A 27,300-nucleotide genomic window follows, 5' to 3' on the forward strand; every position below is an offset into this window, starting at 1 on the left:
CCCACAACCTCTCTAGGTAATTGGTTCCATTGTCATACTGCTCTAACAGTCGTGGAATTTTTTCCTTATGTCTAGCCTGTAATCAAGATATGTCCACAGTGCACGAGGGAGGTTACCTGGTCAAAAAAATAAGATCAGTTTAGTCAGGCAAGATTTGTTCTTGATAAATCTGTGCTGACTTCCACTGATTACTCCATTGCTTTCAAGGTGCGCACAGTCTGATTTCTTTATCATCTGGTCTAGAATTTTCCCAGGGATAGATGGCAGACTAAGTAGTCTGCAGTTCCCAGGAACCTCCTTTTTGAAGATTAGGCAACATTAGTCCTCCTCCAGTTATCTGACACTTCCCCCATCTTCCATGATTTCTCAAAGAGAACAGAGTAGTTCTGAGAGCTCTTCTGCTGGTTACTTTATTACAGTAATACCTTATCAAGTTATATTTGCCTTCATGCATTAAGAGTTCAGGTTCTTCCTGTTTCCGATATTCTGTGCATTAGTATATAATCACTGAAACCCAAATGCTTTATGGTCGGGCTTCTTTCCTACGGTATTGAGAAGACTATTTGGAGAGTGTGTGTAAATCTCTTCTCTGTGTTATGCTGCGTATGCCTTCATTCACAGCTGCCTTCAAGTCCACATCTCCTTCCCCAGTCAGTCTCAGTTTAAAGCCCTCCTGATTAACATTAACTCTGAACTCCATTTCAGGACTGCTGCAAGCCATTCTTATTCAATATGAGGATAACTGGCATTGATATTAGGAGGGCTTTTTTTTAAATGTTGAAAAAATAAAACAAAGCTACCCCCGCACCTCCCCTAAAATCAGACTGCAATTAGCGCATGAGAACCTTTGCTATCTGCTCTTCTTGAGTGGACACGCAGCTGCCTATTCGTAACTACATTAAAATTCTGGCTTTCTCTATTTTCTTTGAACAGCTGTTCCTTTGGCCCAGGAAGAATACAAGGAGTGGATAGGCGAGAAAGGGTTTAAGGCAGTAATCTTATGCCCCAGCTTTCCCCAGGTTGGTGACCTTCGGACGTGCTGGGTTCCAGCTCCCTGCATACCAGTAGTCCAACACGTTTGCGAGGCCCCAGGTCGAAGAAGGCTGCTAAACGCATTAACCCTGGGGGTAAGACTTTGGAATATACAAGTATAAGATTGCACCTTAAAGAAACACGAAAGTTTGGATAATATACAACAGGCAGTTGTGCCTTTAAATTATTTGCGTCGCTGCGGAAAAAACCACCCAACGAAGACGTTCACTACAACCACCATAGAGAGAAAATCCTAGACCAAATTCCGGTTTGAATAGGTATCTCCATTTTAGTGTCTCCATAAGTAACCCTTGCAACTCTATGGTTTATTAAAGCCAGAGCGTAGCGGAAGCCCCGGCTTTGCCGCGTGGCTTTGAGTTCGCGCGAGAGAAGCCGCGATGGAGGAGGAGTCGGGCGCGCCGGTGGCGGGCGCTGCTGCGGGGGGAGGAGGTGCTGGTGGTGTCATGGCGGCGGCAGTGGCGGGTTCCGGACCTGGCGCGAGTTCAGCTTTGCGCGGAGCTGGTGGAGGCGGCCTGGGAAGTTCGCGCTGGTTCTTCAGTCGGGAGCAGCTGGAGAGCACACCGTCGCGCCGCTGTGGCGTGGAGGCCGACAAGGAACTATCGTACCGGCAACAGGCGGCCAACCTCATCCAGGATATGGGCCAGCGCCTCAACGTGTATCCTTATGGGCAACGGCCGGGGACGGTGGGAGGAGGGAAAGACGAGGCTGCGGTGGTGGGGAAAAGTGGGCACGACGCCCGCTTTGTGGTATCTTTGGACCTGGTGAGCAGGGTGGAGAGAGTTATTCCAGGTCTTTTTCAGGGCAGGCCCATTTGGGAACCGCGAAGGCCTCGCCTGTTGTGGCTCCTCCCCTCAGCATCTTTCCTGAGGTTGAGCCGGGGAAGGCGCCGCAGGCTCCCCCGGGGGTCGGGCAAAAAGGAGGCTTGAGTCCGCCGCTTGCGTTGCGGCCCAGCGTGGCTTCAAGCTACTCCGCAGGCGTACCCGCACGTAGGTGCGTCCTGTGGTGCCCTTCCTTCGTATGAGGGTTTCGGAATAAAGGGCAGATTTTACAGTTCCGACATCAGTACAGTCATCCTCTTGCGGATAGTCACGGATTTATAATAGCTCACAAAATACAGGATTGAGTTTTCCTAATACCACTGCTGCTCCGTTGTTTTAACCTTTATATGGAGAGTTATGTTGCTTTTAAGTTCGGAGTAATTGAGACAGGAAAAACTAACGTTCCATTTTGGGATCTCCCCCCCCCCCCAACCTCACTAAAATTTTGGAAATTTGTTGTGCATGCAGCTTTGGTGTTTTACCGGCCTGCATTTGATGGACCTGGATGAAATTAAGTAGGCATTGTATTCCATGTTCTGGGAAGAACCTTTCCTATGGTGAATTAAGGCCTGCTGCTTGCATGGTTGGCTGGTAGATGCTGAAATTGTAGGATCTGTACTTAAAGTCTTATTCTGGGAGATGTAAGAAAAATTGCTGTCTTTCACAATAAAAAGTCCAAAAAATAGCAAGTGCAGCATTTCAAGAACTAAGCCAATGTTAGAACTTCTTGTGTGTTCTCTACAACAGTTTCAATATTGAAATTGATGAACTACTGCAATATTTTTATATAGCTGTCCTGACCTACAGTGTGGAGCAGTCCTTTATAAGAGGTTTTTTTTTTAAGCCCAAAAAACAAAGGCAGAAAGTGCTTTCTAGACTTTCAGCAATTCTTATTACATTTGTTAAGCTGGACATTAGCAATTTTTTATTATGAAAATGATTTCTGCTGTTTAGACCAGCAGTTTAAAGTTTCTCTTAAGACTGCTTCACAAGTTTCCTGCAAGTTCTATGTTGATAGCTGAGAATGCAGTGGGTATATTCTTATTTGATCAGCAAATGTTGTTGGCACCATAAGAATATTTGTCTTGATTGGCAAACAGTTTCCTAGATGTTTTGTCAGATATGGCTTATTTACCATTCAAACACAAGAACTACTTGTAGAAAGTTAATCATTTATACAGCAGTCTACAACTTTGGAATACTGAAATTAAAAACCTGGCCTTTTCAAATTTATGCTTTGGAGATTCTAAAGTGGAATAATCTGAAAATCTTGTAATTAATTATCTCTGGAAGCAGCAAGGTTAAAAACATTCTAAAAGTAAATTATAAATTAATAGGTTGTCATCCAATCAGGATACAGTATATCACAGGAGTACACGCCTCACATTTTGTAAATATTTTATTATATCTTTTCATGTGACAACCCCGAAGAAATGGCACTTTGCTACAATGTAAAGTAGTAAGTATACAGCTTGTGTAACAGTGTAAATTTGCTGTCTCCTCAAAATAACACACAGCCATTAATGTCTGAACCGCTGGCAACAAAAGTGAGTACACCCCTAAATGAAACTGTCCAAATTGGGCTCAAAGTGTCAATATTTTGTGTGGCCACCATTATTTTCCAGCACTGCCTTAACCCTCTTGGGCATGGAGTTCACCAGAGCTTCACAGGTTGTCACTGGAGTCCTCTTCCACTCCTCCATGATGACATCTCGGAGCTGGTAGATGTTAGAGACCTTGCGCTCCTCCACCTTCCGTTTCAGGATGCCCCACAGATGCTCGATAGGGTTTAGGTCTGGAGACATGCTTGGCCAGTCCATCACCTTTATCCTCGGCTTCTTTAGCAAGGCACTGGTTGTCTTGGAGGCGTGTTTGGGGTCATTATCATGTTGGAATACTGCCCTGCGCCCAGTCTCCGAAGGGAGGGGATCATGCTCTGCTTCAGTATGTCACAGACATGTTGGCATTCATGGTTCCCTCAATGAACTGTAGCTCTCCAGTGCCGGCAGCACTCATGCAGCCCCAAACCATGACACTCCCACCACCATGCTTGACTGTAGGCAGGACACACTTGTCTTTGTACTCCTCACCTGGTTGTCGCCACACATGCTTGACACCATCTGAACCAAATAAGTTTATCTTGGTCTCATCAGACCACAGGACATGGTTCCACTAATCCATGTCCTTAGTCTGCTTGTCTTCAGCAAACTGTTTACGGGCTTTCTTGTGCATCATCTTTAGAAGAGGTTTGCTTTTGGGACGACAGCCCTGCAGACCAATTTGATGCAGTGTGCAGCGTATGGTCTGAGCGCTGACAGGATGACCCACCACCCCTTCAACCTCTGTAACAATGCTGGCAGCACTTGTATGTCTGTTTCCCAAAGCGAACCTCTGGATATGATGCTAAGCACGTGCACTCAACTTCTTTGGTCGAGCATGGTGAGGCCTGTTCTGAGTGGAACCTGTCCTGTTAAACCGCTGTATGGTCTTGGCCACCGTGCTGCAGCTCAGTTTCAGGGTCTTGGCAATCTTCTTATAGCCTAGGCCATCTTTATGTAGAGCAACAATTTTTTTTTAAGATCCTCAGAGAGTTCTTTGCCATGAGGTACCATGTTGAACTTCCAGTGACCAGTATGAGAGAGAGAGAGCGATTACACCAAATTTAACACACCTGCTCCCCATTCACACCTGAGACCTTGTAACACTAATGAATCACATGACACCGGGGAGGGAAAATGGCTAATAATGCCCAATTTGGACAGTTTCTCTTAGGGGTATACTCACTTTTGTTGCCAGCAGTTTAGACATTTATGGCTGTGTGTTGAGTTATTTTGAGGGGACAGCAAATTTACACTGTTATGCAAGCTGTATACTCACTACTTTACATTGTAGCAAAGTATAATTCAGGGTTGTCACATGAAAAGATAGAATAAAATATTTACAAAATGTGAGGGGTGAACTCACTTCTGTGATATACTGTATGTTCTGGAAAATACTCCACAGAGGTAACTTTGGGAAAATTTCCATTTTTGGAGTGAGAATGAGCCTCTGATTTAACAATATTTTAACATTCTGTTTGGATCTCATTCACCAAAGTCCTGCCATTTGCATTTCTCATAGTGTTTTGTCTGTTAGAATTTAATTTTTAACTACCAAAAGACATGTTTTAGAAGGAATTTTAATTTGAGTCATTATACATATGTAAAATTTCTTTGACTCCCTTTTCAGATCTCAACTTACAATTAACACTGCAATTGTTTACATGCACAGGTTTTATATGCATCATTCATTTACAAAATTTAATAGAAATGTAAGTATATTTAAGCTAGAACAGTTGTTATTTTTGGAATGGCACTTGTTAATATGCACCATCTTTTATCAGTTTTCTATGGTCTAATAGTTTAAGTTGTTTATAATTTCAGCCTGTAGAGCCACTTCCCTGTGATAAGAGAGTTTCTTTCAGGCACCCTCCCAGAAAACTTTTAGTGGTGTTGGTTTGTCTTTCACATTGCAACTGCTGTTTGCATAAAGTATATGAATTAGTAACTGTGTATTTCTTTTGTAAGGTAGTTTTAAGTTACTGCTGAGTTGTGTTCCCTCTTTTGCTCTCAAGTGATAGATCTAATAATTGGAAAATGAGAGCCACAAGCTCTAATTGCCATATACTTTGTGTGAGCAAACAATTCACAGGAATGAGGATGGGAGTTCATTAAAAATCAGGCTGTTAGGTAAATGAAAGTTATTCAATTATACCAGCTCAAAGACTATGTATGCTTTGAACAAGTATAGTGCCCTAACAGTAAGGGTGCTAGAATTTTCTGTCCTGGGATATAGAAAGAAGCTGCAAATTTCTAGGAAATAAAACTCCACTTAAATTTCCTTTGAGCGAAGGACTTTCAGTGTTGTTGCTTATGACTACATACAGAGAACAAAGCTTTGTTCATATTTCAATGTATTTTATCATGTTGTAAGCCGCCCCGAGGTTTCGGCAAGGGGCGGCATAGAAATGTTATAATAATAATAATAATAATAATAATAATAATTCATTTTTATCATTCTGAAATGATTGGAAATAAATGAGCATAGGTTTTTCCTTGGGAGACTCCACAGTCAAGCAGATGATGCTTTGAAGCATTAAGAATTAATTGGCTATCCCATAACATCTCCTGGAAACCATCATACCAAGGTGGAAGTTGTGGCTCAGAGTGAAACAAGAGAGAAATGAAATGTATTTCTAAAGACATAGGGAAAAGGGGGGAAATGTTCTGGAAAGTTCCTTTAATACAAAAACAATGAGACTTTTTCAAAAGTGTGTTTTGCTGGATTATATCAGTTGATGAAAAACTTGCAATGCTTAGGATAATACCTAGCTTTGTCATTCTCTTAAATTGTATTAGTAGAGTCAAGGTTCTAAACTGCGTAAGAGGAGTATTCAGTTGTTATTTTCTTTGAAATAAACTTGCAAAGTGACTCTGCTTAACTTCTGTATTACCTGTTATGTAACTGTGCAGGTATTAGGACTAGTGTAATAGGCAGCCATGTGTGCAACAGAAGGATTCAGGGGAGCTCCACTAGCAATACTTCATTTTGTGAAATGACATGGTTGAATACTGCCCTTAGGCTTTTGTAATGAGTATTTAAAATACATTGAATTGTTGAGTTCAAGTTTAATGGTTGCAAGTGGCAAACACAGACTGGTTCTGGATGATGCGCTATGGCTTGTTGTGGGTTATTTACCTTTGACAAGCAAGGACATCCATGGGGAACAGATTTCACATGCTATCCCCACTTGAAGCAGGTTCATATGACAAACAGCAGCATTTTTTAAAATCTGTCATGTTGTCCGAAGCCTGTCATGGTATTTCAGTGTTGGAACATTTGGTTTTGAGAAACCACAAAGAAAAGCAATGGTCTGTTCAATGGACTAGCAGTACTGTGATTGTTTGTCATGTCTGAACTGGAAAACATAACTCATCATGTTACCATCATGATACCAAAGCCACTTGGCAAGAACAGCCAGTTGCTGCACTTGCCAACTTGCTAACCAGAGTGCTGCTGACATTTGACATAACTGTGTCTTCACTTCTCCTGCCCTAAATATCTTATTTGGGGCAGGAGTGTGAAATCCTGATGGTCAGGAGGATTAAGGATTCAGCATCTGGAGTCCATCCGAGCTAGCTCTGCCCCCCCACCCCCGCTTTGTGCATGTCAAGGTGCTGCTCCTCATGAGCCAGCAGCAAAGACAAGAATCAGCTAGTGGGACTTGCAAGTGAGCAGTGGAGTGAGAAGCAGCTGGGAAGCTCTGTGGAAAGGAACAGCAGCACTGCACTGATTTACCTGCTGCCTCTTTTCACATGCCAGACTGATGCTTCTCATACACATGTGTATGAGTCAGTGGCAGAGGTGAAAAGCAGATGAGGGGGAGGTTGTATGGCCCCTATCTTTGTCTCTCTAGCTTGCCAGAGAGGTATCCCAAGCTGGCACCTGCTTTACAGGTGCTGGGTTGCAGACTTCTCTGTAGAATGCCGAAGTGAGAAAGGGAAGCAGTGGGGGAATTTGCTGTGGCTGCCCAGATGCTTCTCACGCCTGCTGCTTGCTTGGTGGTATGCATGAGGTACTTCGCTGTGGTGCATGTACTGTGAAGGGTCAGTAGGGAAATTAGTTGAGCAGTGCTGCTCCTTTCTGTAGTACAGCCCAACTGCTTCTTGCTTCCGCCACTAGCTTATGCTCTGGCATGTGCAAAAGAGTAGAGGGGGAAATCAGTTGACTGGTACTCTTCCTTTCTGCAGCGCTACCCAGCAGACTTTTCCTCTTTTGCCCAAGTGTGAATTGGGCAACCCCTCCTGCTTGAGTGATCCCTTCTGTAGCAAAAGGAGAGCTGTCTGCCAGACTCGTTTGCCTCTTTACTGCCTGGGCCTTCTTTGTGCAGCAGAGACTGCAAAACAGCCTTAGCAAGCCAAAGTTGTCAAAGCAAGGGGCCTCATTCTTCCCTGTGGTACCTCCTGAGATACCGCCTAGAGGCCTGAGAGGGAAGAAAATGGAATGTGAATTGCCATGCTGAGCCCAGTCGTCTTTCAGGAACATCCACCCAACCCCCCTATGGTTGAAACCACATAGTATTACATATTGTGACATATGAACTTGGCCTTGGCGTTGTTGTGTCATGCCAGCCTGGCAAACATGAGTTATCCAAGGATTACACCAAAAATCTTCATGCAATGCTAAAAAAGACCATGTGTTCCGTGAGGGTTTGTTTATGTACATCTGACTTCTCTGTGTGTACATTGAAGCCAATTTGAGTCATAGGTCTTCACTTCAACTTTCATTAATTATGCAGTGTTGCTTTAATATGTTAAATGACAGAACTTAATGCTTAAGTGATTTTCCACTTCTACAAGGCTGTTACCATATTTATTTGTTAAGATTCTCTGGTTCACTAGTAATAACGCTTATGGTAGATGTGATGTAGCCTTTTTTCTAACTGGAGGCATTTCTTTGCCAACAGATTATATCTCCTACTGCATTATTTTTGGCTGCAAAAGTGGAAGAACAGCCACGAAAACTAGAACATGTTATCAAAGTAGCACATGCTTGCCTTCATCATCAAGAGCCACAGCTGGACACAAAAAGTGATGTATGTTCACAGGAGCCTAATCTTTCAGTCTACCTTAACTGCACATAAATACTGGACTCATTTAGCTGTTATGAGGAGTCAGTAGAGTTCTGTGTACTTGTTGCCTCTCCAATTCTTGGAAGATAACATGAACTAGGAGATCTGTATTTATTGAAACTCTTCCAGGTTAAATATCCTGAATTTAGGTGGATCCAGTTGAAGGTAGAGATTATTTTGTTTGTGTGTTTCTTTTTCATATGAGGAGGGGAAAAGAAGGAAGCAGGGGAGGAAGTTTGTGAGCTCCAGGATCACTTATGATCTCACTGTACCTTAGAGGTAATGTTGCAGTGTAATGTCTGAACAGCCTTAGTAGTTCTTTGGCTGTTCAGGCAATGAACTAGGAACAGCAGCAAATTACATGTGCTCTCCTTGCTTCAGTGAAGCAGCACAGTAACAGATGCTCCAGAGAGCCTCATAGCATGGGTGATCTCCTGGGTCACTCCTCCCACAGTGCCTGAGAAAGAGCCAGGCACTTGACCCTAGCTGGTGCTCTGATCTTGTTGCTCCAGCCATTTTCTCCAACTGGTGGGGCACTGCAGAGAGTTCACCTGTTGTCTGGCTCACACTGAGAAAATCTTCATCACAAGCCAGAAGGCAGGCAGCTGTGGGGGGAGGGGGGATTATGGCTATTTTTGTGTGTGTTCTTATCCAAGGCAGCATGGGGAGCCTGCACCAGCATTGGATGTGGATTTTAAGTAGCAGTTTCAGAAGGCTTCAGAAAAAGTGGGCAGCTGAATAATTTATCTTGTTTCCTGTCACTGAGGTGACTAGATTTCTTGGGTGGTTTAATATGAGTAGCTCATCAATAAATATGGAATAGCTCTTGGTACTGTGAATTGATTAAAATCACATTGCTAATGTTTCAGCATTTTTTCTCCATTTTTAGGCATACCTTCAGCAAGCCCAAGAACTGGTTATACTTGAAACAATAATGCTTCAAACTTTAGGTAAGAACAAATCCGCATGTAATTATTTTTAAACTTTTGCAGAAAAACCAATCCAGTAATGGAATACCAGTATATTTGCCCCATCAACATATTTTGGAAGAAACTTAAGGTAGTGTCAGTCAGTATTACAGAGAGTGAACCCATTGAATTGAATGGGACTTCAGTTAGTCATGGCATATGTCTCATTCATTTGAATGGGTCTCTTCTGTGTACCACTTGATAATACCCTTGGAATCACGAACTCAATCCTAAATCAAGCTGTGGTAGTTGTTGTAACATTGTATGTATATCGCACTTTTTTTCTCTTGTGAGGAACCTAGGGATAGTCCTCCTTGGCTCCATTTTTATCCTCACAACAATTATGAAGTAGGTTAGGGTGAGAATTTGTGGCTGGCCCAAAATTACACAGGGAGTTTCATGGCTAAGTGGGAACTAGAACCCAGAAATAACAGGTGCCCAGACCAACACAGTGATCAGTATACTGGCTTTCAGTTTACAATGATTTAATGCCTGCCCCTCTTGGATATTTTAGTTATTCTTGTATAACTACAATTACTGAAATAATTGTACACTTTCTATAATAACGTAGCTGTGTGATGCCCTATGTAATTTGGCCAGCATCTTAAACTTAATGCAGTAGTTGGTAATGTAATTACTAAGCTAGGCATCTGAACAACACATGGGAAAGCCAGGTGTTCATAAAGTTATAGACATATATAATATAGCTTGTGAAATAAAACATTTCATTTTTCAGGCTTTGAGATTACCATTGAACATCCACACACAGATGTTGTGAAATGTACGCAGTTAGTGAGAGGTTAGTAACAATTTAACTGATTCTTTTCCTACATCTCTGTAGGAAGGTGGTGGTATGACTTACTAAAACTATTTCTGCAATATAACTTCCACTGTGAGTAAATCCTTTGTGTAATCTATGTTTGGTTTTTTCCTGGTTCTGTAGAAGATGTACCTAAAACTGAAGAATTGCATGTCAGAAGTAGTATATGTGTTTCTCAATCAAGAGTTAAAACTCCAGGGACTTATTTTGTTCATGGGCCACAGAGATAACTAGAGGTTATTTAAGTCAACTTGACATGGTAGTGGGAGAATAAGGTAGCTGTATGTATTGTGCTCATGTCCAGCTTGTTTGTAGGATTCTCACAGGCATCTGGCTGGCCACAGTGGTAGTAGACAGGTCTGGCAGATCAACTCAAAGGTCAGCTTTTATATTAAGTTCATAACAGACAGATCAGTGGAATAAGGTCATCTATTTCACAAAGCACCTTTTATGGAAGTATTTCTGCAAAGAATAACAGGTCATAGGTGGAATTACTGAATGTCTACAGTACTGTATAAAATTGCTTTGAAGTATTTTGTGGTCAGTTTTCATATTATGATTTGGACTCAATTACCTTTTTCTTTGGTGTCCCAGTTACTTGATTTGGGCTATTTTAAAACAATTTGGAAGGTCAGTTTAATTTCTCATCTGCATATGGCTTAACTGTTGGTCATATGCTAGAATTTTAGTGAGAATGCAGAACTTTTCCATATTTAAAAGACTCACCATACTTTCCTCAAGGTGAAGGAGTTAATTAGAGCACTTCTGGGAATTTTTTGATACAGTAACATACTGGAGGCTGGTTCTGCCCTTAACTTTAAATAGTCTGAATTGAGGGCAAAGCCAGCAAAGCAGCATTATCTATAGTAGTTTTTGCTTGTTGGCAGTATCAATCTTCTTGAATTGTCTTAGTTTATTCTCTTGAACGCTAACATTTTTTTTGTAGGAAAAGCGATATTGATGTGAATGTCACATTCTTTTAATGGTCAACTTTATATACTTTATTCTAAATTCTGGAGCAGATGATACACAGTTGATCTGCAAATACATTGAAAACAATGTTGTGATTACACAAAGTCAGCATGGATTTGTCAAGAACAAATCCATGCTGACTAATCTGGTTCCATTTTTTGATTGGATAACCTCCCTGGTCAACCGTGGGAAAGCAGTGAGCATAATATATCTTGACTTTAGCGAAGCTTTTGGGAAGTGTCCCATGATAACCTGATTATTTATTTATTTAAAACATTTCTATGCCGCCCCATTTGCCGAAGCCTCAGGGCGGCTCACAACATAAAATTAAAATATAAAACATTCAAATATACAACAAACTAAGTAATAGTGGGCTAGATGGAACAACTAGCAGGTGGCTCCATGGTTGGCTACAGAATTTGATTTAAAGAGTGCGCATAAACTGGGGGGAAGGTTAGGGTGGGGTACTGCAGGGTTCAGTCTGGGCCAAGTGCTCTTATTTATTTTATTTATTTATTTAAAACATTTCTATGCCACCCCATCGCAATAAGCCTCGGGGCAGCTCACAACATCAAAAAAAGTCAACCATACATTAAAACCCCCAATACAATAAACCCCCCAGTACCATAAAACTTCAATAAAACCTCAGTTCATTTTCAGCTAAAAAAAACCTAGTTAAATAAATAAATTAACAATTAAAATAAGTTTTAAATAAAAAGGTCTCAGCCTGCCGCTGAAAAGCAAATAACGACGGCACCAGGCGGACCTCCCTGGGGAGCGCATTCTATAAATGGGGCGCCACCGCCGAGAAAGCCCTCCGGGTACTCACCCTCCTGATGTCATTCACAGATGGTTCCTGGAGAAGGGCATCTGCTGCTGACCTCAAGGGGCGGGAGGGCATATATGGAAGTAAGCGTTCCTTTAAGTATCCAGGTCCCAAATGCTCTTCAACATTTTCATTAATGAGGAGGTACAGGAAATGCTTGTCAAATTTATAGATGACACAAAATTGGGTAGGATAGCTAATACCCTGGAAGATGGAAGATTCAAGGTGATCTTAATAGGTTAGAGCACTGTGCTGAAAACAACAGAATGGCATTTAACAGGATCAAATGCTGAGTTTTGCACCTAAGAAAAGGAAATGCAAAGTTACAAAATTCTTGAGCCAATACTTGGCTCAATAATACACAAGTGAGAAGGATTTTGGAAATATTGTAGATTACAAGCTGATTATGAGTCAACCAAATACCTAAGGAGGTTATGGGCTCAGCGATACTGGAGTCATTTAAGATGGAGTTACCTATGCATGATAGTTTAACTGTATTGAGCAGAAAGTTGAACTTCATGGCCACCTTGGTTCCTTCCTACTCTACTATTCTATATTAACCAACAGCCAAAGTTCTCTGGCAGTTCACAACTGTTCGCAAAATGCATAAAATCACAAGGCACTGATAAAATACAGCATATAATTGCAGTACAGGCAGTCCCCAAGTTACAAACGTCTGAGTTATGAATAACCCATCCTGACAAACGAACTGCCATAAAGTCTATAATTTTAAAGAATAACTTGAGAAAATTGTCATCACCATAGAGAGAGAAAAGAAGCAAAAGAGGAGGGGGCCTCAAAAGCATTCCTTTCTACCTCTGACCATCCAGAGAGGGAGATCTCTCTCTGACATTCGCTTGCTGCAAAGAAGAGACATTTGGGGAGCCTATTCATGGTTTTTCCACTTCCATAGTACTGTATCTCTAGCCCTCATGATTGTGCAGGGATGAGTATACGTGATCCAACTTACATAGAAATATGACAAAGATGAATTTCTATTTTCTCAGGAATGGAATTTGTTTGTAACCTGGAAACTGCCTGTATACAAAATGTAAAGCAATGTAAACCATTTTAAACAGCCAAAAAAGTACTAGATCTGTCATCAGAGCTCCCATCATAATGCCAGTAAATGCCTGAGACTAATCTGGTTCCAAAAAGATGACAAATTTTGTCCTAAATGGGCTTCAGTGAGAAGATGCTGGTGTAATGGAGGGGTAGGGAGCATCACTAAGAAGGTCCTTTCTCTTGTTGCAACCTTTTAAGCCTCCTTTGGAGGTGGCACTTGTGGATTATACTGTCTGTGTATGTCCAAGTTGGGAGAAGTGGTCAGTCAGATATTGCGGTCCCAAGCCATGGAAGGCATTGCAGTTTAAAACCAGCACGTTGAACTGAACTCAGAAGCATACAGGTAGTCAAGGTAAGCAAGCTAGCATTGGTGTTACATGAGCAAAGCTTTTGGTCTTGGTTATTGATCTGGCTGCCACACTTGCACAAACTGTGACTTCTGAGGGCAGCCCCACTTAGAGTGCATTGCAGTAATCTCACTTGGAGGACACCAGAGCATAGGTTACTGAAATTAGGTTGTCCCTGTCCAGATAGGAGTCTCACCACTGAGACTACCTGAGCCTCAACTGTCAGAGATGGCTCCTGAAGAATTGCCATGCTGCAAAACTGATACTCGAGGGGAGCGCAATCCCATCCAGAACAGGTTGAGCACCTTCCATCTGGTGCTTAAGTCATAGTAAGTCAGTGAAATGTAGTCTGTCATAAATGCATACAAATTTGGTCTGTACTTGTAACTGTTCTAGCCTTGCATATTTCCTCAGAAAAAGAGTAAAGCATGTCAAGCAGTCACTTTGTTTTGGTCTCTAGTTATGTGGGAAAGCACGCCAAAACATATTGATAACTGGGCTGCCAACTTAATAATATTTAGTGGTCTCTTTCTGTTCATGTGAAATTGATAGTGTTAGTCAACAATGGAAAAGCAAATCTGCTCATATACATTGATATACTTAAAGAGGACTGCTTCCTTTTTAAGATGACTTGTCTTAAAACCAAAAGAACTGGTCTTATAAAGAAGTTTTTGAATAGCCCACAAGAGACCCTTTACCTTTAAAGAAGGTAAGAAAGAGTTGAAGTATTTAAATTCTAAAAAGCACAGGTGAATGGAACAGATGTGCTGGGACTGAAGGGCTTTTTAATTTAATGGGGAGAAGTTTGGCTTTTTATTTCTGTATAGATCCTGCTCCAAAAAGAAGGGAACAATCTGATTGGAGGGCTTGTGTCAGTCTATTTGGATTAAAATATAGTTGATGTAACTATTGTGTTCAGCATTAAGTGATCACTTTGAATAAACAGGTGAAAGTAAATGCCAGTTTTTTGCTAAAGTAGTTTTGCTGATTCTAGTGAGTTGCTACTACAGTAATTAATTTTAATTACTAGGTAATGATCAGTGCTGTAAGATTGAAATGCAGCTGTGTTTGTAAACTAAAACAAAAGGCTTCTGATTTGATTATTCTGAGCATCTGTAATGGAATGCAAAATTATGAAAGTCCAGATTGATGCCAGGTGCTTGGGGTCAGCCTGATCATTTAGATGCAATGTATATGTTGTCCAGGTGATATTTTAATGACTCAGTTTACAAGGCTTGGGAACACCTGTGGCACTCTTGCTGATTTCAGGCTTGTAGCAAATGAACTGAAAGAATATGGGGTAAGAATAGTCTCACCCCATCTTAGTACCATGTCTGTTGCTGATTTTAGAAGGAAATTACAATCAAAAACTGTGCTAAGAGTAGTTTTTATGAAATGTATTTTATCCCAATCTTACACTTGCATATTTTTATATGGCATACATATAATAATTTGTTTTTAAGCCACTTTAGGGGTCTGGAATGGCTTGAATTGGGACGCATGTGACTTCTCTATTGCAACAACTCTTGATAGATTTCCAAGCCCAGTTCAAAGTATTGGTTACCACATTTAAAGCTCTAAATCAGGGCTGAAGGCAGTATTCCATTTGGAGAAGCTTTCAGGGACTGCATTACTATGGCTAGCTGTCCTACAAGAAAAAGATAAGCTTGTGGCTGAAAAATCCACTGCCTCCTTTCCATTTTTAGCAATGTATAGTTGCTAGAGTTTCTACTTAGAAGTAAGCCAAACAAGACTTCAGAGAAAGCTAAAATTAATCAGAAGCTTCATTCCTCCCCAGTGTCCCCAGGAAAAAATCAAATTCATGTACTTGTGCATGCTATCTTTGATCAGCAACTGATCTAAGTATTTTTCCCTGTAAAGCGCTAAGAAAGGGAGCCCTTTTCAGTGTTAAGCAGGATCTTACTACCTCTTGTCAGAGAGGAGAAGAGCTTGGGAAGAAGTTGCTGAGCTTATGGGCACTTTTGCAGTCCTGAGGGTTCTTATTCCTTTACTAAATGCTTTAGGGCCAGGTCAATTAAAAGACTACTTTAATATAGAAGCCTGATAGTGCATTGAACTATGGTGGAAGGGTTTGCCTGTGGATTCCAGGATTAAAGATATGATGGGCTGGGATATAGGCAAAGAGCACCTTAGCGGCTGGCCTAATTTATGGAACCATCTTGTCTTTAAAAGCCTGCTATGTCTCCTCCTTGATAATTTTTTACTATCCCATGGAGATGTTATTAATTTGGCAGGTATTTTGTCTGTCAGTAGAATCTTCTATTATTTTTCAGTGTCATCACTGTTTGTCTTAAATTGTTCATATTTTAATAGTGTTTGATTACACTTAGTGTTTTTAGAAACAGAAATGCTGAATATAAAATATCTTAATATATACTTTTATTTCTTTAAAATAAATATTTTTTCTAATATTTCTTTATTCACAATATAGATGAGAAGTAGAAGGATTCATACATGAGACCCTTACACAGATATTACCAGCTATTGCCCCTGTCCTAGCTACCTTGCTCCTCTGCTTTCAGAAACCACCAATGAACTAATTAATGAGCTTCTTACTAATTAATGTGGCACAAGAAGGTCTAAGCTGCTTCTGTGCCATAAATATCAATGTAGCTATCTGTCTAGGAATTTAGGTATGAGGCTATTTTTAATTACCTCCACTTTATTGAATCTGGGCTTTTCTAAACGTTCATTAATATGTCACATTCGTACTCATAACTATTTCCAAGAAGTTAGTTTCTTTTATGTTATCTCTTTCTTGTTGCTTATTCATATGATGAGAAATGTATTAGTCATTGAGAATTTTAGTGACAATCTTTAAAGCTGGGAATTTGGGAGTGCCTTTCCTCAATGGGAACAGAAGCATCTGTACAGATTAATAAAATTTCTACAATAATCCTATTTGGGTTTATTTATTTAGAATATTTATATGCCGTCCTGTCGTGAAGGCCTCAGGACGGCTTACATAAATAAATAAGAATAATATAAAACATAATATATTAAATTTAAGATCCACCCTGGCTGCAGATTAAAAACATATATAATCCAATATTAAAAGTTATTAAAATATTGTTGGAATAAAAAGGTCTTAACCTGGCACCGAAAAACAAACAGTGGTGCCAGGCGGACCTCTCTGGGGAGCGCATTCCATAGGCGGGGCGCCACCGGAGAGAAAGCCCTCCTACGAGTACAGTTAGAAGGTATTAGTGACCAGCTTGTTTGAGCTGTTCCTTTATACAGCTTAAAAGTTAGATTCTTTAACTATAGGAGAGATGGATGGATGGAGCTACTCATTCTGTACTATGAAATGATACTATGAACCAGTGTGTTCTGTTATTGAACGCTATTCTGTGGGTGGAATGGGTTCCATTTTCCCCCTGAAGCTTTTCTCAAATCTATTTTTTAAAAAGTTATAAACAAAATTTTTGTATGGGTTACAATTAATAAAGGATTTATATGGAAAATAAAACATAATAAAATCAAAATTTTCTACCTTTCTTACTGGGAAAGCTGCACTTAGTTTGGCTTACATAGGACAAAAATGTTTTTGTGTGACATGTTAAACCCAGGCTATGCAGAAAAGTCTCTTCAGTTGAATTGCCAGAAACAGCTGTAACTGCAGTTGATTAGAATTCACAGAATGAGATACTAGCAAGTTTCACCTATAACATTAATTTGACTTAAGGAATTAATGAACATGTGCTTCAGAAAACCCTAGCTGAGAAGTTGCCTTGAAAAGTAATCAAGTTTCTTGTTGGTAAGAGTAAACAGTTTGCAGCCTTAGCTTTTTAATTTGGGACAGTAACTATTACTGATAGCTAACTTCCTTGTTTCTCTTTCTTACAGCAAGCAAGGATTTGGCACAGACATCCTATTTCATGGCTACCAACAGGTTGTTATCCTGAACCTCTTTGTTGCACTGTTGTAGCACACTATAGCTTCCTTTACTGCAGGGCCCCCTACCTGTGTCTAACCCTTGTTGCAACAGGCGACTGGGCTGTCTACTGTGGTGGTACCTTCCTGTTTGCAGTGCGGTGTATTGTACAAGGGCGTAATGGCACAAAGGGGTTAAATGCACAATGTGAAGTGTAGTGGTGCTTTCTGGTGACATTTTCTCGATTGTGAGTGCATAAGTCTAAAATTGGTAGCCTGAATAGCAGCTAAAGATTACAGAGAGATAAACTTAACCTAGAAATCCGAGCTTATTGGTAAGTACAAAGCTGTTTCTAGTTTATCCTTGTAGTTAATGGCATTTTTCTTAATTAAAATAGAATCTTAGCATTGTTTATTTAATGAAAAATAGGAGTTTGTTAAAAACATTAGAACTAGCCTATGAGATATTGAGTCTTGCAGAAACTGGCTGATTCTGTAATTTATTTGTTAAAAGAATGGCCAGTGGGTTTGCAGTATTAAGTAAGGTGGGTAGCTGAAAAGAAGTGCAAGAGCTTGGTAAATAAATAGCAAAGATGAGGGGAAGGTTTACTGATGAGAAACGTTACAGAAAATATTATGGCCATGATGACATGTAAATTTGTAAATAAAATTAGTCTTTGAGAAGTGGGGATTGGGTTAATGGAGGTTTTTACCTTGGGGAGAACATGAAAGCAGAAAAGCAGGCCACAGTGGATTAAGTTGTTTGAGGCAGATACTGAAAGCAGATGGTGAAGTGGGAAGAACCTTGCAAAGAAAGTATAGAACCCATAATTGCTCTGGAAAGTAATTGGGGCGCCGGGGGGGGGGGAGACTGAGGGAATATTAAAATATTAGGAAGGAGCAAAGGATCCAGCACTTACATTAAACTGATTGAAGGAAAAGATAGAACAGAAGGCTTCCATAAATTAAATGGGATGATTGAGAGTATTAACGACGTTTTAGAAATAGACTGAGAAATGCAGGTGGGGAAGGACTGTATCTTAGAGATGCTAAGGTGAAGTAATCTGAAGGACTTGGGAAGATGTGGTTCTTGTGCAGCTAAAGGAAGAAAAATAATCTGTGTCACACAGTGATACTGTTGTAGGATTTGGGGTGGATAAATAGGAACTAAATAGCTGTATTATTATTTTTAGTTTATTCAAATAAGTTATGTTGTGAAGAAAATCAATAAGAATGGGTGACTTTACATTTGTAATTATTTTTGTGAAGCATCATTTCTGGGGTGAACATGTAGTTGTAGTTTGTTCTTGCCAAAACCTTTCAAAAGAGAAAGCATTTAGACATGAAATTGACATAGTTGGGCTGCTTCATGACAGTAGCTAATGTGAACTAAGTTGTAGCTTGGGCTGGAGAAGGCAAAATTTGTTTTCTTTCTTGTTCCTTTACACGTTATTTCAGTAGCATTTAGAATGAACCGTGTATGACAAGACAGTAAAAACTAATGAGGAATCCTTGCTGGAGTCTTGTTATTTGTAAATGCTAATATTTTGGCTTTCTTAAATATTGCAATGTATGTACTATAGGTGGAATAGCATACTGTAGTTCTTCAAACTGCTTAGCAGCAACAAATCTATATTCTTCTTGTACTTTAACATAAGTCCAAACATTGTACATTTTAAAAACTTTTACAACTTATTATGATTTACTTTGAATTGTGTAGTGATGAATTTTTTCTCCTTGTTTTTTGTTCTTTTCCATGTTTGGTGTTTGTTCCTCCTTTATGGAACATTTCCGACCACAGTCTGCACCTTACTACATTTTGTCTTCAGTACAAACCAACTGTGATAGCATGTGTGTGTATACATTTGGCATGCAAGTGGTCCAACTGGGAGATTCCTGTTTCAACTGATGGAAAACATTGGTGGGAATATGTAGATCCTTCTGTTACTTTAGAATTACTTGATGGTAAGTAGTATCCCCTTTATTTAAAGCTCTGCTTAACTGCATTTCCTGTGACCTTGATCTTCTCCTTATAACAGGTTGACTGAAAAGGCATAATCAGGCAGTAGCCATTTGCTTCATTTTTCTGCAGGCAGAGTTTTTAACTTATCAGCAGGTAGCATAAATCAGCTTGATTTTGCTTTAACTATTATGTTTATAATTTTGTTCGATGAATAGCATAAACTAGCAGGCACTATCTTTTAATGCCTTGAGAGCAAATATATTCCATAGTACAGTAAAAGGAACAATCTTACATTGAATACCTTCCTCTGAAAAGTAAGGCTTTACACAAAGCTTATGCACCTGTGGTGGCAGTATTTATGCATTTATATACATGTAATCTGTGATAAGGTCAACATTTTTCATCTCTCTGTGTGTGGATACTGGGAATTTTACAAGAGGAGCAAGGTCAGACTTGTTTCAAAAGCCTGACTTGGCCATCAAAGATGGTTGAATGTTAGGAATAGGTTGTCAGTCAGTTATATAGTGTGTTCAGCTTAATTTCATTTTCTTTCACAGAGCTAACACATGAGTTTCTTCAGATATTAGAGAAAACTCCTAGTAGGCTAAAGAGGATTCGAAACTGGAGGGTAAGACTGTCTTCTGGTGGAAAAAAATGGTACAACTGTGGTATTACATAAACATCTGCTGACCTACTCTCTCATTTACTTGAAAATGAGTGTCCTACTATAGTTCACGTGTTAAAATGGATCTTGATGTTCCAGTAACTTATCTGGCTTTAAAAAAAAAAGCTGTGTAGTAGTTTGAATCCAGAGTTGCCCTTCTGCAGAGGTTCCCACTGGTGAAAATGGAGGGGCAATTTTTGCCATTCCCCTTGTGTCTTTCACCCTGGGAGTGGATTTTTCAGGGAAAGGAGGGATCAGAAAAAATCTTGTTTCCTTCCTCCAGTAGGAATGTTCCATGAATAAAGTTGCTCCCTCAGGAACTCTGAACTTGAGCTGAAAATATACTGAATAATCTGATCTTCAAAAAATAATTATCATTTAAAGCTATATGTTCTTTATAAAAATTCAGTGGTGGATTGGGTTACAGAGGTATGTTCAATAGAGATCACTGGAGAAAGATGAGGAGCATATATTTATCAGTTCCTCTTTCCCTTGCAGCACCCTATCAGCATGAAAGAAGGCAAGTGGGGAGGGCAAATGGGAGCCTCCTCCCACTTTTTCAGTGTGCTTCTTCCACCAGATCTTACTACTTTCCACTTGTGGAACAACCAGTCTGGCTTCAATCCAATGTTCAGAGCAAAATCACTTATTAATTGCATCCCCTGTTCTGCTCTGTGGGAATAGAGTAGCTTTCAAATATGTCTGTAGACTGTACACTAAAAATATGTCCTAAGCTTAATTCATTTGTTCTTGTATAGGCTAATCAGGCTGCTAAGAAACCTAAAGGAGATGGTCAGACATCTGAGAATTCACTTCTTGGCTCATCTTTGGTTCAGAATTCTATTTTGGTAGATACTGTTGCTGGTGTATCTGCAAACACAAGTTTCCAAAAAACATTGGCATCCACATTTCCTGCCCCAGTTCCTCTGAACTCAGGAAGTATTTCTGTTCAAGACAGTCAAGAAAATCTTGCAATACTAGCTGCAGGAATACCAAGTACCTCATATACTTTGTCAACACACCAAGAATGGCCTCAACACCAAGAACAAACAAGGACAGAACCGATGTATTCTCAGAAGCAGGACGCTTCACTGCCTGGTGGTCAGTTCAACATAAACTTTCAACCAGGCACTTCATTGCAGTTACATTCGGGATTACATCACAGAGCTGATAAACTCTCTGAGCATTCTGCTGCACACAAACCAGGAAACAAACATCATGGGCAGGTTGCTGCCACCCCTGTAATAATGCCTCAGAAAATGTCACTAGATAAATACAGAGAGAAACGCAAACTAGAAACACTTGAACTGGATGTAAGAGAACACTATATGGGAACAGAACAGCAATACAAAAAGCACATGCAATCCCAAGCAACGAGTAGCAGTTCTGTAACTTCTCCTCTTAAAATGAAAATTCCCATTACAAATGCAGAGAAGCCTGAGAAACACTTGCTTGACAAAAAAGAAAAGAGTGGGTCACTCAAACTGCGCATACCAATTCCACCTACGGAGAAGAACTCAAGTAAAGATGATCTGAAAATGAAAATTAAGGTCTCTTCATCAGAGAGGCATAGCTCATCAGATGAGGGCAAGCACTCTAGTCCCCACGTTAGCAAGGAAAAGCACAAAGAACATTCCACAAACCGCCATCATGGTAGCAGTTATAAGCATTCCCATTCTCACACTGTTGGCGGTAGTAGTGGCGGCAGTAAACATGGTAGTGATGGATTAACTCCAGCTGTTCTGAGGAGTCCCGTGGGCTTGAGCAGTGATGGCAATGCCTCTAGTTCCGGTTCTTCAAGAAAGAAGCTGTACAGCAATGATGCTTCTCACAACCATCACTCCAAAATGAGCAAAAGTTCCAAAAGTTCAGGTAGTTCATCTAGTTCTTCCTCTGTTAAGCAGTATGTATCCTCTCTCAACTCTGTTTTTAACCTTCCCTTACCCCCTCCTCCCCCTGTCACATACCAGGTGGGCTACGGACATCTCAGCACCCTCGTGAAACTGGACAAGAACCCAGTGGAGAACGGTCCTGATGCCAGTCACGAGTACAGTACAAACAGCCAGCATATGGACTACAAAGACACATTCGACATGCTGGATTCACTGTTAAGTGCCCAAGGAATGAATATGTAATCAGTTGTTTAGGTCCCTTTCTCCCTTTTTTATTTAAGAATATTAGAATGGAAACCTTCATAATCTAAGAAGAGCAACCCCGGCAGTTGCTGCCCCACTTTATATAGATATATATAGATATATATAATATATGTAAGTGCTGCTTTATCCTTCACTCTGAAAAGAAGAGGTATAGTAAATGAGCCTATCTCCACATATGATAGTGTTATAAATACTGTAACGACCATGGAAGGCGCAAAAATCACAGTATTTCTACATCCACAGTTAAGAACAGTAGATTGAATGGCTGCTTCTAGCTGTATGGAATGCCTCACGCATTGATTATTTATAACATGCCAGCCACAATTTTTGTTGCTTAGTTTATGAATGAGTGTATTTTTGTGTATTTATACTGTATGTATGATTTGCATGTTTCAAAGAAGGGATATGTAAAGTGTACTGACAATGTTTACAACAAAAAGTGGAGAGAAATGTACATACATTTTTGTATGTTTAGATATACCATAAATACTCAGGATTGGAGCTGCTTGTAAGTATAACCAATATACCTAATTTTTTTCCCTTGTCAGAATCCATCAGTAATAGAAACAAAGTGGCACTTCATGTTAAACTGTGGGCCTTGTTTGGGAGCCACTTCCCAGGAGCAGTTCCCTACCTGGGGGTCACATACCGGCTGTGGAAGGATGGCCAGCCATGGCATAGCATAGCATCCCCAGTGAGGCAGTGTGGAATTTGCTCAGGCCTCCATTTGTGATTTATTTTTTATTTTTTAAAAACCCAATTGACTGCTGAAATGTCAGTAGCTTTCAGAAGGGGGAACGAAAATAAAGTTTATATAATCTTTTTGATGTGAAAGTGCATTTAAATGTTGGCTTGATGCAGTAATAGAGACACAGAGCTGATAATAATGGTTATATAGATTAACGTGATTTAAGAACTGAACTGCGTAAACTTATATAGTGAAATTAGTAAGTTTTTTTTAACTTAAGTTATTAGTGAACAGGGATCACTGTTTTCCATTAGCATTTCATACAGACAGCCACGTTTTGATTTTTTTAAAGTGTGTTATGTGAGTGAAATGCCATTTCTTTTACAGGTGGAATACTTATCTTTGCAATAAGTACAATTGTTGGTATCCCAACTTCTCCCTTATCTCAGACAATAAAATAACTGTCACGTATGCTACGTGAATTGTACTTGTGATTGTAGTAACAAAACTGGAGGTTGTTTTTCAGCTCTGAATAATCACTCTCCAATTAAACCACTAGTATACATTTTTATGGCTGTAAGTGTCATATTACTGTTTTCAATCACCTGCCTTTTTTTGAACAAATGATGACAGTTGTGAATGTTGATGGGTTTTTGTTAAAAGCTAATGTCCCATTTTTACCAGCTGTGACCTAAGTGCATGGAAATTACCTCAGCATAATTCAGTACAGTAGAAAGTGCTACTTGCTGGGTACTTAAATGCAAAAAGATTTTATTAAGTTATCCTCATGTCTGAGAGGGATCCACTACTTAGTAACATCTGTTCTTGCACAATTCTATGCTCTACTAGGTTATAAACATTTCAGAAACAAGTCTGAAGTTTTAAGCCCTTTAGCTACACTAAAAGTGCTTTAGATAATTGTTAAATGTGTATCCAGTTTGTAGTTACAATATATTGTAACTACTTGTGCATCAATTACTATGTAATATTCAGTTGCCAGTAATGCAAAACTTGTACTACATACTTGAATACGTTTATTTGAACTATGGGTGTCTTTTTTTAACACTTTGAACATGGACACTATGAATAATGTATCTTCAGATTTTAATCCAGTCCTTAGCCCTTCAGTCTGCTTCATCCAAAATTGTTACTATTTCACCCTTGTAACTTTCTACTTTGGAAAAATATTTCTTAAACCCTGTATTGTTAACTCTGATCCTGCGTTGTTGCATATTTTTTAGACTTTTTAGACTTTCTTCGCTACCTCATCCATGCTATGAAACCCTGAACAGCTTTTGCCATACAGTGTAAGCAAGATGTCTTAAATTGTGATTCCCAGTAGGAAAAAGACAAACCAGTAAATGTTTACTTTAAATAAAATTTATTTACAGTGCCTCATAGTATTTGCTTACAAACCTGTAGCTTTGCCTTGAAATGGATTTTATCCATCATTCTATGAAGATAAAACGGACTCATGGTCTATAGAACCCAATATAAATATGGCCCTTTTATATTTGCAAAAATTAGAGCAAATTCAGGTGCTGATTCAACAAATGGCCATAGTACTGGGTATTGGTCTTCTGCCCGGCTTTGCAGTAAATGTAAAGGTTAGTGCTTAAGTTTGAGTACTTCCTTTCACATCCATATTTTTGAAAGATTACAACTGCAAATGTGCCACAGAACTCTAAAATGTGAATCAAACACAACAGAAGTGGCTGTTAACGTCAGAAAGCATTGCTATACATGTCTACTCAGAAGTAAGTCCTATTGAATTTAATGGGATTTATTCCCATTTCAGTAGACAATTACATCCAAAATACTGTAACACATAAATACATTGACTTGGATTCCACTATGTTGTTCAACAAATGAAAGAACTGTTTGTGGAAGTGATTTGGGTATAAGAAGGATCTTGCTGGAGGAAGGGGAAAAGACTTTCAGGTGATTTCTTCCCGCTCCTGCAGTCTCTCATGCCACCACCTGTGTTGCTCCAGAAGGTTCTCCAGCCCCTAGAGCAGATTTTTCAGTGGGCAAGGGGCCTGCAGGAGAAAGGAGAATCAGCAAAAGCCATCTCCCTTTTTTCCCCATAGTAATACTCAGCTAATAGAAATCTGCTCAGCAACTTTGGATCTAGTGTATAACTTTGAGTACCAAATGAAAAAAAAAAAAACATGTTTTCATTTCTTAACCATTACCATTTTCTGTAGGCAATTAGCTTAAGATTGTGGTGCTTCATTGTTTCGCTTAAACAGCCATATTCAGTATTTTTAGTGTTCTTTTCTAATTTCAAATAATGTGATATGTATTATGAAGTTTTATGTCTTCCTTTGAATCTTATGTCAGACGTACTAATAGATAATCCAGTATTTTGGCAGATTTATTTTTACAGCAATTGAATTCTAGACATGCTTCATCTAACACTTTTTAGATCAACTAAGTCAGGGATTGGTGATATGTGGCATTTCAGATGTTGGGACTACAGTTCTTATCAGCCCTAGCTGAGGAAAGTTTTAAATCTCTGCTGGGAGTAAGGGGAGGATGATGACTGTCAGAGAGACACAGAAGAGAGAAAATGACCATTGTGGAAGAAGTGTAAAACTGAAAAATGTTTCAGCTAAGAATGTGTTCAGTTGTGCAATAATACTTTGTAGCATACATTGCATGTATTCTAGTATGTGCTTGTAGCAGTAGCATCTGATGTAAACAAAAAAGTGTAAACTTAAGTGGAAAAAATGAGGCAATTTTGTTTGAGTGGCCTATATTTTGTGCTGTAACTAAGGATAGTAGTACAAGGAATTGTGAAATCTATGAAATGAAAGGTGGCCATGTGACAATTATGATAAAATAAAGTACTTCAGTTAAATCTATTAAACTAGCATTTGTGAGAAGCAGATACAAGGATTGTCTAACTTAAATCTTATTTTAATTTGTATATTCTTTAAGTAGGACTAATTTAAATAACAACTCCATGTGAGAAATTTACCTGTGAACCTCAGTCATATTTCTGGGTAATTTATCCTAGCAGTTTATTTTGTCCTTTTTATCTCATGTTGCTAAGGATACTATATTGGCCTTTGAGAGCAGGTAGTACTCAATATTGCATTACTTTGAATGCTGGTAATTAAATCAACTTACGTTTATGCCTTTGCCATAAGCCTTAATTAATACTTTGGTGGTTGAATAACGTTTTTCTGTAATCTCATAAACTCTGGCATACTGAAGAAGACCATAAATGACCTTTATGAAAAATACAGAAGCTGGGAATTTTAGTAATATAGTATTCGGTATGCTATATAAAAGACCATTACATTTTCTGTGTCCCAAACTGTGTCTCTTTGTGGACAAAAATTTGAGTTCATTTGGCATTGCCTTGAAGTGCTTCCTATTTATACTTGGGAAATGGAGGGAGAGATATTTTCCCCATTCTCTTGACAGCTTCTGCTTCCTGTTCCTTGATAAATTTCCAGGAATGATAATTCCCAGAATAAGATAGCTCTCGGAGTTACTGTGCCTTAGTTGTGAAGTTTGGGATTACTCAAGAAACAGTACTTGTGGGCTTTCCACAGGCAGCTCCTGACTAACTACAGTAAATAGAATGCTGGACTGGTTGGGCCTTTGGTCTGACAACACAGCTCTTAAATTTTTAGGGCAGCTCTATTCATGTTGAGTTTAAGGATAAGCATGCTTTGGTGGAGTGTTCCTGGGAAAAGAACTGTCCAGGTTGCCGCCCCCCCCCCCCCCCGCTACATGCAAATGTCCATTATACACAGTTGGTTTTCAGAGCACTGGATAACTAGAGGAAGAGTATGTCCCCAGCTGCACAGATAAGTCAGTGGCATAATCATGCATTTCATGGTTGCAGACACCCCTTGGAGTGAAACATTTTCCTTGGAGTGAATGACTGTGTCCAGAAATGTAGTGTGCCCTTACTGGAGGTTAATTTCGTCACTAGATTTAATTTCACTTAAAATGCTGTTAGTGTTTGTGGCTAAAATCAAAGCATTCTAGAAAACTACATTCTGTAGCAGAATGGCTTCTAAGCATGTTTTGTAAACTTAAATGTTTGTTTTTCAATGTGTGTGTATGTGTTAGGATATCAGTGCAACATTTAGAGGAAAATACTAAGGATACCAGTGAGCTTTTATGGCTGAAGCAGTATTCAAACCATCCACTTCAGAAAACAGTTGTCACTACAGTATCATAGTTTTCTGGTTGTAAACCTTAGCTTGAAAATTATAAACAGTGTCTGTTTTTATGAGAAGCATTGGCACTGAACTCCAGCTTATGTCAAGGAAGACCACATTTTGCACCATAAATGTAGAGGTTCTGTATTCTAAATTAAACTAATTAAATATGTATAATTATGATTTGTATGTTAACTTGCCTACTTTTCTTT

At 39.5% G+C, this 27,300-nt stretch overlaps 1 protein-coding gene across 3 annotated transcripts; it reads left to right on the forward strand.

Moving 5' to 3' along the window:
• Positions 1–1,462: 1,462 nt before the first annotated feature.
• Positions 1,463–27,283, forward strand: CCNT2 (cyclin T2). Of its 3 annotated transcripts, XM_044438143.1 has the most exons (10): positions 1,463–1,708; positions 5,100–5,181; positions 8,377–8,505; positions 9,431–9,491; positions 10,246–10,308; positions 17,407–17,452; positions 19,235–19,398; positions 19,954–20,024; positions 20,819–21,932; positions 22,031–27,283. In XM_044438143.1, the coding sequence occupies exons 1-10, from the start codon at positions 1,497–1,499 to the stop codon at positions 22,093–22,095; spliced, it is 2,007 nt and encodes a 668-aa protein (XP_044294078.1). In that variant the 5' UTR covers positions 1,463–1,496; the 3' UTR covers positions 22,096–27,283. The 3 variants fall into 3 exon arrangements, 2 of the variants coding, with proteins under 2 accessions (XP_044294078.1, XP_044294077.1); XM_044438142.1 differs by lacking the exon at positions 10,246–10,308 and adding an exon at positions 10,351–10,401 and having other exon boundaries at positions 20,819–27,283; XR_006415505.1 differs by lacking the exons at positions 19,954–20,024; positions 20,819–21,932; positions 22,031–27,283 and having other exon boundaries at positions 17,407–17,768; positions 19,235–19,373.
• The last annotated feature ends 17 nt before the right edge of the window (positions 27,284–27,300 follow it).

This window comes from Varanus komodoensis, unplaced genomic scaffold (assembly GCF_004798865.1).
Source record: "Varanus komodoensis strain SLA01 unplaced genomic scaffold, ASM479886v1 scaffold32, whole genome shotgun sequence".
Classification (NCBI taxonomy): Eukaryota; Metazoa; Chordata; class Lepidosauria; order Squamata; family Varanidae; genus Varanus; species Varanus komodoensis.

Excerpts from the sequence above, each read along its gene's own strand:
- CCNT2 (XM_044438142.1), top strand. The coding sequence starts at position 1,497 with ATGGCGGCGGCAGTGGCGGGTTCCGGACCTGGCGCGAGTTCAGCTTTG. Across the intron at positions 8,506-9,430 it reads AGCTGGACACAAAAAGTGAT|GCATACCTTCAGCAAGCCCA; the intron begins GTATGTTCACAG and ends CTCCATTTTTAG. Across the intron at positions 19,399-19,953 it reads TACTTTAGAATTACTTGATG|AGCTAACACATGAGTTTCTT; the intron begins GTAAGTAGTATC and ends TTTCTTTCACAG.